This window comes from Lagopus muta, chromosome 2 (genome assembly GCF_023343835.1).
Source record: "Lagopus muta isolate bLagMut1 chromosome 2, bLagMut1 primary, whole genome shotgun sequence".
In the NCBI taxonomy this organism is placed as follows: domain Eukaryota; kingdom Metazoa; phylum Chordata; class Aves; order Galliformes; family Phasianidae; genus Lagopus; species Lagopus muta.
The window spans coordinates 25,371,569-25,384,440 of record NC_064434.1 but is presented as its reverse complement, the minus strand read 5'-3'; the positions used below and the strand labels follow the sequence as shown (position 1 = coordinate 25,384,440).

At 41.3% G+C, this 12,872-nt stretch overlaps 1 protein-coding gene across 10 annotated transcripts in view; it reads right to left on the bottom strand.

Moving 5' to 3' along the window:
- The window catches only part of PHF3 (PHD finger protein 3), a 45,444-nt gene extending 34,568 nt beyond the window's left edge, over positions 1 to 10,876 (bottom strand). For 5 of the 10 annotated variants that reach the window (XM_048937848.1, XM_048937854.1, XM_048937852.1 and 2 more), the window contains exon 1: positions 10,657 to 10,876. Coding sequence is in view for 1 of the 10 variants with exons in the window: in XM_048937847.1 (XP_048793804.1) it covers positions 1,843 to 2,086 (244 nt within the window). In the remaining 9 variants the exon portion in view is untranslated. Of the gene's footprint in view, positions 1 to 1,842; positions 2,112 to 10,656 lie in introns of those variants that run through there. The other 5 variants (XM_048937853.1, XM_048937857.1, XM_048937847.1 and 2 more) reach the window with 4 other exon arrangements.
- Positions 10,877 to 12,872: the final 1,996 nt, after the last annotated feature.

Here is a 12,872-nt window from a genome sequence, read left to right as displayed (position 1 = left end):
GTGAATGATATGCAATATAAACACAAAAGGTGAGCAAGACTGGTGCAGTGTTGGCAAGCAATCACTTTGTATTAGGCCTGTAAATAATGTTTATCAAGGACTGATGTCTACTCATCAGCAAGCAAAAGGGCAGTACATCAACCCATAACTGAGACTAGCAGAAAAATGGTTATTACAAATCTGTTAAGTGGTTACACAGGCCTGACACCTGCCCTTCTCAAAGCTCCTTTCACAGAAATGTACTCAAATTCAGCTTTAAAGATACAGGATCATAGAATCACCTAGATTGGAAAGCACCTTCAAGATTACCATGTCCAACCATCAACCTGACCTACTAAGTCCCATCAATAAACAATAAAATAAACAAATAATAAGCATAATATAATTATAATAAACAATGTCCCTTAATGCCATGTCCACATGTCTCTTAAACATCCTCCAGATATGAGGACTCCACCACTTTCAGTCGTGCTTTCAGTTTTGATTCCCTGCAGACTAAAATAGTAGCCACAATTAATTGAGTTAGTTCACTTATTTAAATGAATAGCAAGCTTAAAAATTATTTAAACATCTGCAGTATTCATTATTCCACTGCTGATCACTTTTAAGAGAAATATTTAACTAGTGTACCACAAGCCCTGAGATATCTCCCCATAACTTCTAAAACATCCAGCTGTATCCTGACTGAATGAAACAAAAATTAGAAGCCAGTCAAATTTACAAAATGATGGCAGAGATATGTTTTTTCCTGGTTTCATGTTGGCATGAGAGAGGAAAATTGGTTCAGCTGCACGTTAAAACTGATAAAATGCATTTTACCTTTAGGCTAAAGACAAAAGAGTGTAAGGATCTGAACTATTAAAAGAGCAAACAAAAATATTAAAGACGGCCTCAAATCACATTGTACTAAAGCAGTAAAAGAACAAAAGTCTTCTTTTGGTTCTGTAGCTCACTGGGTCACTGCTTCAATCAGTAACAACTTTTATTTAGGCAAATTAATCTCTAAGCCATAACAGCACTCGATCTAATGAAGGTGAGAATTTAGTCTGTTAGTAGAAACAGAATATATTATGCTAGGAATAGATCAAGATTTTCAGAAATAGTTCACAAAAGTTAATAGAAAAAAAGTCAGTGTGATCAGTTCTCTGCACTAATCTACAACACTTTTTGGCAATGAATCAAAAAAAAATTCATAACTTGTAGTCAAATTAATAAAAAAACCTATTTACAACATACATCATTTTAGAATATAATTTTCTCCCAACTCTTCTCCAAAGTTAGAATAGTTTTCTCCAGTCTCTCAAAACTGCTCCATAATTCCCAACATGATTTTTATTTAAAACTTTGTTCTAACGTGTTTCCAAATCAGGTGTTTCCGAACAATAACCAATAGTATTACTGTTCCAATGTTTTGCTTCAAGACAACCAAAGCACAACACGCACTCAGTATCAACTGAGAAGTAGAACTTCCAGTCCTGACAAAGTAACCCTGACATTAGAGAAGCAATCTAGTTCACCTCAAACACTCCTATTGCTCATCCCAAACTGTCAAATTTTTGAAAACACCTAGCAACTCCACGAGGCACAGTTGTTATGCTAAACAAATCACAATTTTAATTGGGAATAATTTACACATACTCAAGTCAAAGCCCAAATTACTTTTGTCTCAGACCAGATTAAAAAGAACCGCATGTTGTACATGCCAAGCATGTAAACAGCACAACAAAAGCGGCAGGGAAGAGACAGAAATCCCAAGTTGTTATTTCTACATTACGGAAAAAGGATTGGCACTGAAGTATTACTGTATTTAAAACTGTAATCTTAAAAAATTATAAGATTTACCTGTTGAACAAGGCATCTGGAAATTGGGATCATTGCTATCCAAAACAGGCAAACAGAACTGGGCACTTGCAGATCCTAGCATAGGATCCTTATCGCTGAGCATGTTCTTCAGCGAATCCTCTAAGACATTCTGACTTGTACTAAAGTCCTCACAGATTTCATTCTCCAGGTTGGATCCTAGAAATAGGGCATCATCTAAGTGTTCAGTAGGAATTAAATGGTTAAATGTATCAACTATATCCATGAAGAGTCCTGTGTGTCTTTCAGCCCTATAGAAAGACAAGAAAAATATCATAAGAAAATAAGCTACAAATTGTAAAACACCTAAGAAACTAGTAAATTCTTTCTGCTGTTTTCAGAACTCTTAAGGTATTCTGGAATTATTTGAAAAATTAAAAAAAATAAAAATCTGCTTATGGCTTATTATGGCTCACTGCATACCTGAAATCATTTCTCTTTCTAGCTATCTCAAAAAGAAGCTGCATGCTAAGTTACTAATAGCTGCTTCATCAACATCAAAGTGCTGCCACTTCCACAGAGTGCTTATAACAAGGTTTAAGCAAAACATCCTTCTAGTTGTCTCAACCTTAAAGAGCTGGGGTGCAGGGGGTGGTGTGGAACCTGGTTAGTATTCTGCATGTGCACATCTTTGTTCCTCTAAATAAAAAGTCATGGTCAGCTTCTGCCAACACCAGTGAAGCTGAGAAAGCTCAGGAGCAAAGACCAGGGCCCAACACTGAGAAAGATTACATTCCCACTCACACAGGAACTAGCAAGTACTTCAAAGCAAGTAACTATTTTTAAGCAGGGGAGTCTTCACCCTACTATTTTTTCACTTATTGTTATATTCAAGGTTACAAAGGTTTTACACGAAAATGTAACCCCGATCAAGTACATGAGAATTCTGTCAGATGGCCTCAGAAAGGCAAGAATTGCTTTACAAACTTTAGTTTTGAAAAAGTTCAGGTGAGACCTAAGTAGCTTCAAAGATTGTACCTACAATTTACAGGAAGCAATTCTCAATTTCCTGTATCAGTTCTTAGCAACATAGCAAAGATGTCACTGTTTCAGCAGAGATTCAACTGATAAAAATGGACAACTACATGATAGAAAGATGTCATCAAAATGCTTCTTCGAAAGTTCAGCATAACCACGTACTCTGAGTGCAGATTAATCATTATAGTAAATATGGTAATCTTAGGACATAAGGGAGATGGAGTAGTGTCTGGCAATATCTAGAAAGCCTGAGAGACCAATTTTGGCACATACAAAGCTGTCCAGGCTTCTGGAAACAGGAAAAGGGCACATTCTCTCCCACACTTTCCTTTATCAGCCACCTTCACCCACACAGCAAGATTTGATTTTTTGCATGAAGGCATTAAAGGAAAAGCAGAGAAGTGAGATTTACAGTTTGTGGTGCTTGAATTAGTTGCTAGATTCCTATTCTAGGAAACTGCCACAAAATATGAGTCTACTTATGCTCACTACAACAGTAAGTATTCTTTCTTTTACATGCATATTAACTGAGTTACTTCCATTTTAGTGATCAAGGGAGCAATCTAAGACATAGACGTACCTGTCTTGCTAACATTTAAAAACTATTTTAAAAATGTATTTAATATCACAAGTTCACAAAAACCACACGTGAGCATGAAAAATACCTTTTTTTATTAAAAACATGACAGACTTTCTTCATTCCCCCATAAGGCAGAAAACAACTGTTAGGTGTAGCATGATGCCTCTGCAGAGCATAGTGCCTTTTCACACGCTAAGCATGACAAAAACAGTCTAATGCACAACATCCTACAGGCCAACCAGGCAGCCAAAAGGAAAATCCATGCCAAATCAGGTGCTTTTACATAATAAAGTAGCAGTTTTACAACAAGAATGCTCTAATTTGAAAATTCCCTACACCAAAAAATACATTTTTTATTAAGCAGTGCATCTATGCATGCAGCATGTCAACAAGAGTCTACAGCAATCCATAGGCTTCTACAGAGTTCATAAAATGATTTCCAAGTTTGGCAACAAGCAAAGCTAATTGCAGCTGAGGAGGTGCTGTGCTGTACTGTATGATCTACTCTATTATGCAACAAAGCTACAACAATTTGATACTACACAGAGTGAACTGAAGAGCTGGAGCTGCTCCAAGTAGGAAAATAATTATAATAGCCACAACTGGAACTTTAAAACTCCCTCCTGTAATGACATGTGTTTGTTTTGTATGCGTGTGTGTTTTGCTTTGTTTTTAAACACTTGCATCATACAAGCATGTGAGTAAGAAACACATGATAAAATGATGGCAAACTTAGCCACCAGCAAGCACCAATGACACAAATTACTGTAAGAAATCTTTTCTACCTAAAATTAAATATGAAGGAGAGACACATACAATGTTTGCCTGTTTTCCCTTCTACAGGAGGAGAACATCTATATAGTACTCATTCAAAAACTTCTGTTATCAAGGTGGTGTTGTCCACTTCATTAATAGCAAGTTCCACATAACAAAAGCTCTGGTAGAATTGCAGCCCCTGCTACCAAAAATGGCTGCGGACAAACTAATCTTTCTCTTCAACTACCCGATAAGAGGCAGGGGGGAGACTACCTACAGTACTGCAGAACCACCATGCACCTACTCAGAACACTAAATGCACTGCAAAATAATTGTCAAAACATCTACAATGTAATGGCCACAGTCATCTTCAGTAACACCTAGCTAATTACAGAGAGAATTCAAGATAAATTGTATCAAAAAGTCTGTTTCTGGAGTATGATTCTATGATTAAGTAAAAGTTTTAGCCAAGTGTTGCAGTAAATCATCACTGCAAGTTTACAATCAAAGTGGTTTCACATAGAAGTCCCACCACAATCAAATCTAATAAGATTAAAAAACTGACGTTCTTCAATTGCTAAGACAGTTAGAGAAGCATGCCAGCAAAGCACATGAACAAAGTAAGGCAACATTTTGATTCCAAGACACTAATGTTCAATTCTTTGTACAATTTGCACCATACCAAGTTTCGAAAAAGTATTTCTATGACTACTACATCAATCATCATGTGAGGTGTAGAACCTGGAGGGACTGACAAAAAAAGAAACACATCCTTCATGCTAGACAAGATTTTAAAAACATTTTTAAAAATTTCTTCCCTCTTCTGCACAGATTGCATTTTATATTTAAGCATATAAAGTTCCTGTATGTTTAATAATTGCATCTTTAAAATGAAGTCCGGCTTATGAAGTCCACAGAATTTAAGATATTAGAAAAATATAGTAGTTCTATTAAAAACATAGTAATGATTGCCTGAGGTTTGGACAGACAGGAAAAACATCTGAAAAACAAACCAAAGAAAGGAAAAAAACTCACTCTTCCTAGCCAGGATACTCTGCATTCTAAACGCTGGAGATCCCACCTACGTAACAGATCTACTTGATTCAGTAAGTCTGAAGCTGCTGAAGACAGCATAGTGACATTATAATTCTTTCCATTTCATTTATCTACATTCCTGAATAGACTTTCTTTTCAATTCACTGAACTTGGCTGATGCTTCTAAAAGGTTTTCTAAATCTAGCTATTGACTGGACTGATGTTAGAAACACAACAATGTCGAAAACAAGCGACTTGGCCTGTTGTCCTGTAAGCGCTTTCCATCAGCTTACACACACCAAATAACCAGAGCAAGACTGGTCTAAACAGCAGCTAACGAACTCCACAGAAGCCTCAAATGACATTCATTTCCTCAAGCCGTAGTATTAAAAGCACTGGTTAGAAAAGTGTATAAATGGAACACAGCTATTTGGATAAACTGTTTCTTAGAGATCAAAACATACGCAAAAAGCTGACACTGCATCATCAGTCAGCCATAAATTGTAAGAACAGCCTCCCAACAGGATAGAAAGAAACTGCATCTGAACTGACATGGAGTTAGCTAACTGCACACGGGGTTTAGGCAATCTTCTCCTGAGTGTTTTTGTAAATACCATACCTAAAAAGAGCACTCAGCACACCAGACACTTCTTCACTCAACAGAGGTGACAAACCACCTCAAGTGCCCCTGATATCCTATACTTGTAACTCACCCATCAACCAGCGTCACCTGCTGAGCACCGGCAAGTTTTACTCTTACTCTCCTACTTCCATGTATACAAAACCTTAATGTTTAAGGTTACCACTGCCTAGATGAAAATTAATGCTAAGCTGCCATGCATCCATGTTTTCAGCATTAGAAGCTGTATTTAGTCTTACAATGCTTACAGCTAACTCAGCACCAAAAGCCACAAGTGAGAGACTCATGTTCTCTACAGTAGAACAGATTCTAGCCAACAGAGCTCGCAACCTAAACACATCATGGGATAAAGAAGGAAATCAGTATTAGGCAATATGTCAGTGGCAGAGCCAGTAACTAAATTGGATTTTACAGCTCCCACACCAATCTGTTCTTACTCTGGTTCATACTGTCTCAAATCCCATCATAGAGGGCAGTCTTCAAAAAATAAAAGAAATGACAAAATGCTTTTCACAGGACGAGAAGATTTGATTTATGAACACCTGAGTTCAGATTTACTACAGAAAATGTCAGTGCTCTTTATCAAAAACAAAACAAACAAGAAAACTGATAAATCAAACAAAACTCAGCATATGGTTTGCTAAGCTTTGGCCTTTGAGAATAATCAGATTTTATCTAATTTATCCATCTCTCATCAAACAGGACACCATCAAAGATATGTCTAACAGCAACATGCAGTCAAAAGGAGTATTTGAAACATCAGGATTGTGCATAGCAGGTACACTGATAAAGCTGGATGCCAAAAACATCATCCCGTAAGTATCTATATGTCTCCTGTTCTCTTTCAGTGACCAAGAAGTAAAATAAATTTCAAACAATGGTTTAAGATAAAAGACAAAGAAATGCAAAAGATAGAAAAATATTTTCCTAATCATACAAGATGAAATTATATCACACAAAATAAAATTAGCAGACCTTCTTTCAACAGATTAACCACTCTTCAAATAAAACGTTTTTTCACTTCAGCTGTTAGCAGAGGAATTAAGTGTTACACTAGAAGTTGTATTCTGTCACAAGAACAACTTAATGCTGGGATATCCTCCATATGTCACAAGGCAGACCTCTCTCCTTTGCTGGACCATCCCTTCCATGAATACTGTTGAATTTCACAAAGATAACAAAGAAGGATTATACTTTTTTATATCACTCACAGACACATTATAGATCTCTATACAACACTAGAATTTATAAGCCCGCTAAGAAGAAATATTCCCCTGAAAATAAAAAAGCCTAAGACAGATTACTTTTCACAGAATCACAGAACTGTAGGAGTTGGAAGGGACCTCCAAAGGACTCCTTTTCCATAACTGCTATACTCTTCCACCCCACCCCACCCCACCCCCCCCCCCTTAAATTCCTCAATAATTGCTTTATCATAGAATCACAGAACAGTTTGGGTTGGAAGTGACGTCAAGGATCAAGTTCCAACTCTCCTGCCACAGGCAGAGTTGTCAGCCACTAGATCAAATACTAGATTGGGTTGCCCAGAGCCTTATTCAACCTGGCTTTAAACACCTCCAGGGACAGGGCATCCACAGTCTCCCTCAGCAACCTGTTCCAGCACCTCACCACTCTCAATGAAAAGTTTTCCCCTGACATCTAATCTAAATCTCCCCTCTTTCAGTTTAAAACTATTCCCCCTTGTTTTATCACTATCCACCCATGTAAAAAGTTGACTTCCCTCTTGCTTATGAACTCCCTTTAAACATTGGAAGACCGTAACAAGGTCTCGTCACAGCCTTCTCCTTTCTAGAGTGAACAAGACCAGTTCCTTTAGTCTGTCTTCACAGGAGAGGTGCTACAGCCCTTTTGACCATCTTTGTGGCCCTTCTCTCTCCCCCTAAGTTCCACATCTTTCCTATGCTGGAGGCCTCAGACCTGGACCCAGTACTTCAGATGGGGCCTCAAAAGGGCAGAGTAGAGGTTGACAGTCACCTCCCTCACCCGGCTGGCCAGCCCTCTTCTGATGGACCCTGGGATAGCATTGGCCTTCCAGGCAGCAAGCATGCGCTGCTGGCTCAAGTTCAGTTTTTCATCAACCAGGACACCCCTAAGTCCTTCTCAGCAGGACTACTCTCAAGGAGTTCTTCTCCCAGTTTGTATACATATATGGGATTACCTTGACCCAAGTGTAAAACCTGTTGAATCTCATTAGGTTCATAAGGGCCCACTTTTCAACCTTATCAAGATGACCAAGGTAGTTTAAGTTTGAACACTGCCTAAGTGTTAAGCTTTGTAATACGTTACATTGACTGCTTGTCAGTCGTCCCCGATAGAGCAACTTCATTCCTAACACTTGTTGAGTTTCTCACTCTCTCCGATATGATTCATTTGGAAAAGCACCCAAGAATTAGGATTTTCAGAAATAGATGCTCAGTGGTGAAACCTTGGGAGATTTTCCATGGCAATACAACACCCTCCATGAGATCACACTGATATCATTCAGATGCATGTCACAAGCTGCCCATATTTCTCATTTTGCTGTTATATAATGAACACTCATATCCTCTTCACTGCACTTTGTCATTTCTACTTCCAAATACTATCTTTTAAAAGTATTCTTAGTCATAAAAGGTATAAAGGCCTTTTATTCTTAGTCATAAAAGGCTATGACAGGCAAGATAATAAAAGATTATTATTTCCTAGAAATAATTTCTTTCTTAACATTTTTGTGATTTGGATTCAATAATACTTACATTGTTCAGGGAAAATTAAATTTAAAAAACTGAAGACTTTCAGAAAGTTAACAACTAACATTATTCCATGTATCATACATATGCTCAGCCCTTCACACATGAACAGCATTTACTCCATTTAAGAGTAGAGTCAAGCACTCCAAATAGGTCACAGAAGTACAGCAGACTTATTAAACAGTTCTTCGAGCTTTAGTTTTCTCAGAAACAAGAACCAATTCTACACTGGGACAACTATACTGAATTACAGAATCACAGAATCACAGAATTGTAGGGGTTGGAAGGGACCTCCAGAGATCATCGAGTCCAACCCCCCTGCCAAAGCAGGTTCCCTACAGTAGGTCGCACAGGTAGGCATCCAGGCAGGTCTTGAACATCTCCAGAGAAGGAGACTCCACCACCTCCCTGGGCAGCCTGTTCCAGTGCTAATTAGAATTAGATCTAGTTCAACATGACTTGGAGTTCTAGATGCCCTCTCAGCTCCTTAAAATTCATGAAGGTTAACAAATGTAACATACTTGCAAAAAACAAATGGTTGAATAACAGACAATGATAGTTAAAAAATAGCTAAATGTTTTGATTGTAAGTAAGAATTTTAAAGCAGAACTGAAATTAGAAGAAAAATCTTTGTAGTGAAGCAAAAAGAGAGCTGACCACAGTTCTGTTGCAAGCTACAAACTAAGCATAAAGACCATTCAAGCTAAACTACATCAAGAAATACAAAACACAGTATATCTAGATCTCCCTCACTGGGTGTTCCCCAAACTTTAACAGATTAATTTATTAAGCACAATTAATGTGAATTAGTACCATTAAAGAAAAGCCATATTCACAATTATCACATATTATCCTATCATATTTCCTCAGTTTTGTGATGTTAGTACCAAATGTAAACATATAGACACATAATGGAATAACAGCCATCTAAAAGACAATGCTGCCACAAGAATTTGTACACTGCGCCTGCTGTCATTTCATGCTCCTGCATTCCCTTAATCATTTTCACGCTCCATTCCTCACACTATTTCTTTTAATTCACCCTACAGTAAGCAGTGTTCCTCTCCCAGTCACAGAACTGTAGGACTTGGAAAGGACTGCTGAGGATCACCTAGTCCAAGCCTGCCACTAAAGCAGGTTCTCTGGAACAGGTCACACAAGAAAGCATCCAATTGTGTTCAGTTGCTCATTGCACGGCTATGTCTCCACTATACAGACTATACTGAAGGAATGCGTGTTAACCTGAGTGATAGCTCTCCTAATACACGATGCATATTAGGTATCCACACTCCAGCACTAGAAAGGAAGCATGGACACACTGCCCCTGGAAAGCCATACCACTCAAAATCAGGATCCAGAATGCCACCAGGCCACAGCTTCCCCCATGCACCCCAGATGACCATATTTTGTGCCACGCTTCCTACAGCGAGTACTGTACACAAGAGTTAAACACGGGAATTGTTGATGAGGCTAAGTATGAGGAATGGGAGGAGGAGCCCGCAGCAGGTCAGACCAATAGCAGAGGCACAGCTGGTTCTAAACTGGCGTTTGTTTGCCAGGTTTGCGTGGGGCAAGACGGCAGCAGAGGTGAAAACAGGCAAGAGCAGCGAAGGGTGAAGGCTTCGCCCACGTGGGGCAGCGCATGGCGGGCAGGAGCACGACAGGGGGCACGGGCCGGGCCCCGGGGCAGACAAGCAGTCCGCCGCATGCGCGGGCAGCCAGGCCAGGCCGTACAGTACCGCGGAGCCCGGCCCCGGCCGGCCAAAGGCCCGCGGCCTCCACAAGGTCATCGCCGACGGAGCGGGGCCGGGAGCTCCCACCAGGCCCGCGGGCCGCCTCCGCGGGGCAGGAAGGCCGCCTCCGCGCCCGGCCCGCGCTCCGTCCGTACGACGGAAGCAGGCCGCGGCCCGTCCGGCCCCAGCCGCGACTCCGGGCCCTGCCAACGGGCCGGGCGCGCCTTCGCCACACCGGGCCTCGTCCGTCCGCCACGCCCCGGGACAGGGGGGCGAGGCCGCGCGGCGCTGCCCTCTCTCCCTCGCCCTGCCGTGGCCACTTACCCTGCTCCGCCGCCCGGCGCTGCCCCGGCAGGAAGGACGCGGCTGCCGCTGTGAAGGGAGAGAGGGCGGCCTGCGGGAGCGGGGCTCCCCCTGCCGCGGCTGGTTCCGTCCCGGCCTGGCGCGGCTGGCTGGCTGGGCTGGGCAGGGCTGGCGGTGTCGGCCGCGCGCCCGCTTCCCGTAAGCGCGCCCCCGCGGCGTCAGGCGAGCGGCGCCGCGCCGGGCCCGGCCGCTCATGTGATGGTGCTGTTTACGGGGAGGCGGTGCCACGCTGCGCAGGCGCCGGGCGGGACTGGCCCGACCGGGTGGGAAGGGCGCGTGTGCTGCGTGCCGTCTGCCTGCAGCAAGGTAATGGCGTTCCTCAGGACATCGGCGCTGATTCGCGCCCGGTCACTCCCGTTGCAGCTAGAATGGCTCCCGCTTCGCAACCCCAGGGCCACCACGAGACGGACTGCGGCGGCCGGCGGAAGGCCTGCGTTTTGCCTCTCTTTTGCTTTCTGGTCGATTTGTGCGTGTGCATCGTGCCAGAGTGGGCCTCCGCACACAGAATTACAGAATCACAGAATGGCCAGAGTTGGAAGGGACTTCAAGGATCATGAATCTCCAACCCCCCTGCCACATACAGGGCCACCAACCTCCTCCCCATTTAATGCTAGGCCAGGCTGCCCAGGGCCCCATCCAGTCTGGCCTTGAACACCTCCAGGGACGGGGCATCCACAACCTCTCTGGGCAGCCTGTTCCAGCACCTGAAGAGATTTATGCACCGTGTAACGCTGCCTAAACAAATAACCTTTTTTTTCCTTCTTCTAGTTTTCATTATGACGACTTAAATGCAGCTTACTTACCAACAGCACTGTCACAGCGCATGCTTTCAGCTGCTGCGCGGATTAGTTGCAATGAGACAAACACCTTCGTTGCAAAGCATGGTTTTTAACCCAGATGTCTCTCTCCGTCCTTCTTAGATCATATTTATGTACATCACATCACCACAAGTTGATTTTTCAAATTATCCATCTGTGCTTTTCCAGTTTCAGAAATTCTCTCTCCAAGGCAGGCGTCTGCTTCAAAGAATAGTGCTACATTACAATGGCATAGCACTGGGCTACTGAGTTTATGGCACTAATTTCTCCACAGGCTTTCAACAAGGTGCTAATACTTTGATATATTATTAAGATTATAGTAAGGTATGAAATCACTGTCTGAAGTGAAACTCCCATTACCACATCTGCATCGCACAGATTTTGCTATTGATTGCACTACTTCAGATGGAAGCACCATCAAAGCATCACTAGCAATCTGATCACTGCTCATTGCCACACTCTGTTCTTTTTTTACACTTTGCAAACTTGCCCAACTCCTGTGACCTAGGTCACTGTAGTAGAGCTCATATACTTCTTTTAGCCATGACTGCCTATCAAATATAGTGATCTTTCCATTTATAATGCTTACGTTATGGTTTTAGGTAACATTAATTAAAAGAAAAACAAAAACAAACAAACAAAAAAAACCAATATCACCACAGAGAGCAACTGAATAGGCATTACAGATAACTTTGTATACAATGGCATATCAGCTACGCACAAGTACAGCTGCACCACTTGCTATCTTTCCCAGCAACACTTTTATAATGCCATCCTATTACATTAGATATTTGGTAATATTCCAGATCTTGCAAGCTATTTCCATTGGAAAGCAACCTATTTATTTTCTGAGAACTCTGTGCCACTGCCCTAAAACACAAGATAAATCAGCAGGAGAAGGCAGTTTCTTTGCCAGTAGTTCCAAATCTCTACAGTTCATTCCAAAAGATTGCTGAATTGTTTTCCTTATACCCTTCTTCTGCTTTCCATGATGTTTTTTTCTAAATACTACTTATGAAAATATCTTATATGTAGTCAAATTTCTTACTGAACATGGTTTGCTTTTGTGTATTAAATACTGTTTCTTCAGTTCGTCAGTCAAAATATAGAAAGAAGCTGGATTGCTGCACACCCAAATTATATCAAGGATGAAGTGATGGGATATGTTGCAAACTATCAAGTCTCTCCTGTGCCCCAGGATAGTATTTTTCATTGTTATACACTACAGCATTAGTCCTTTAACTATTCAGGGAAACTCTCACAAGAACAGCTCTTTTTTGGTTGTGGAGGTTCGTTGAATTTTCTAAAAGTATTTAATTTTAATCATACTAAAGCCCAAGTGTTGCAGTAATTTTGTAA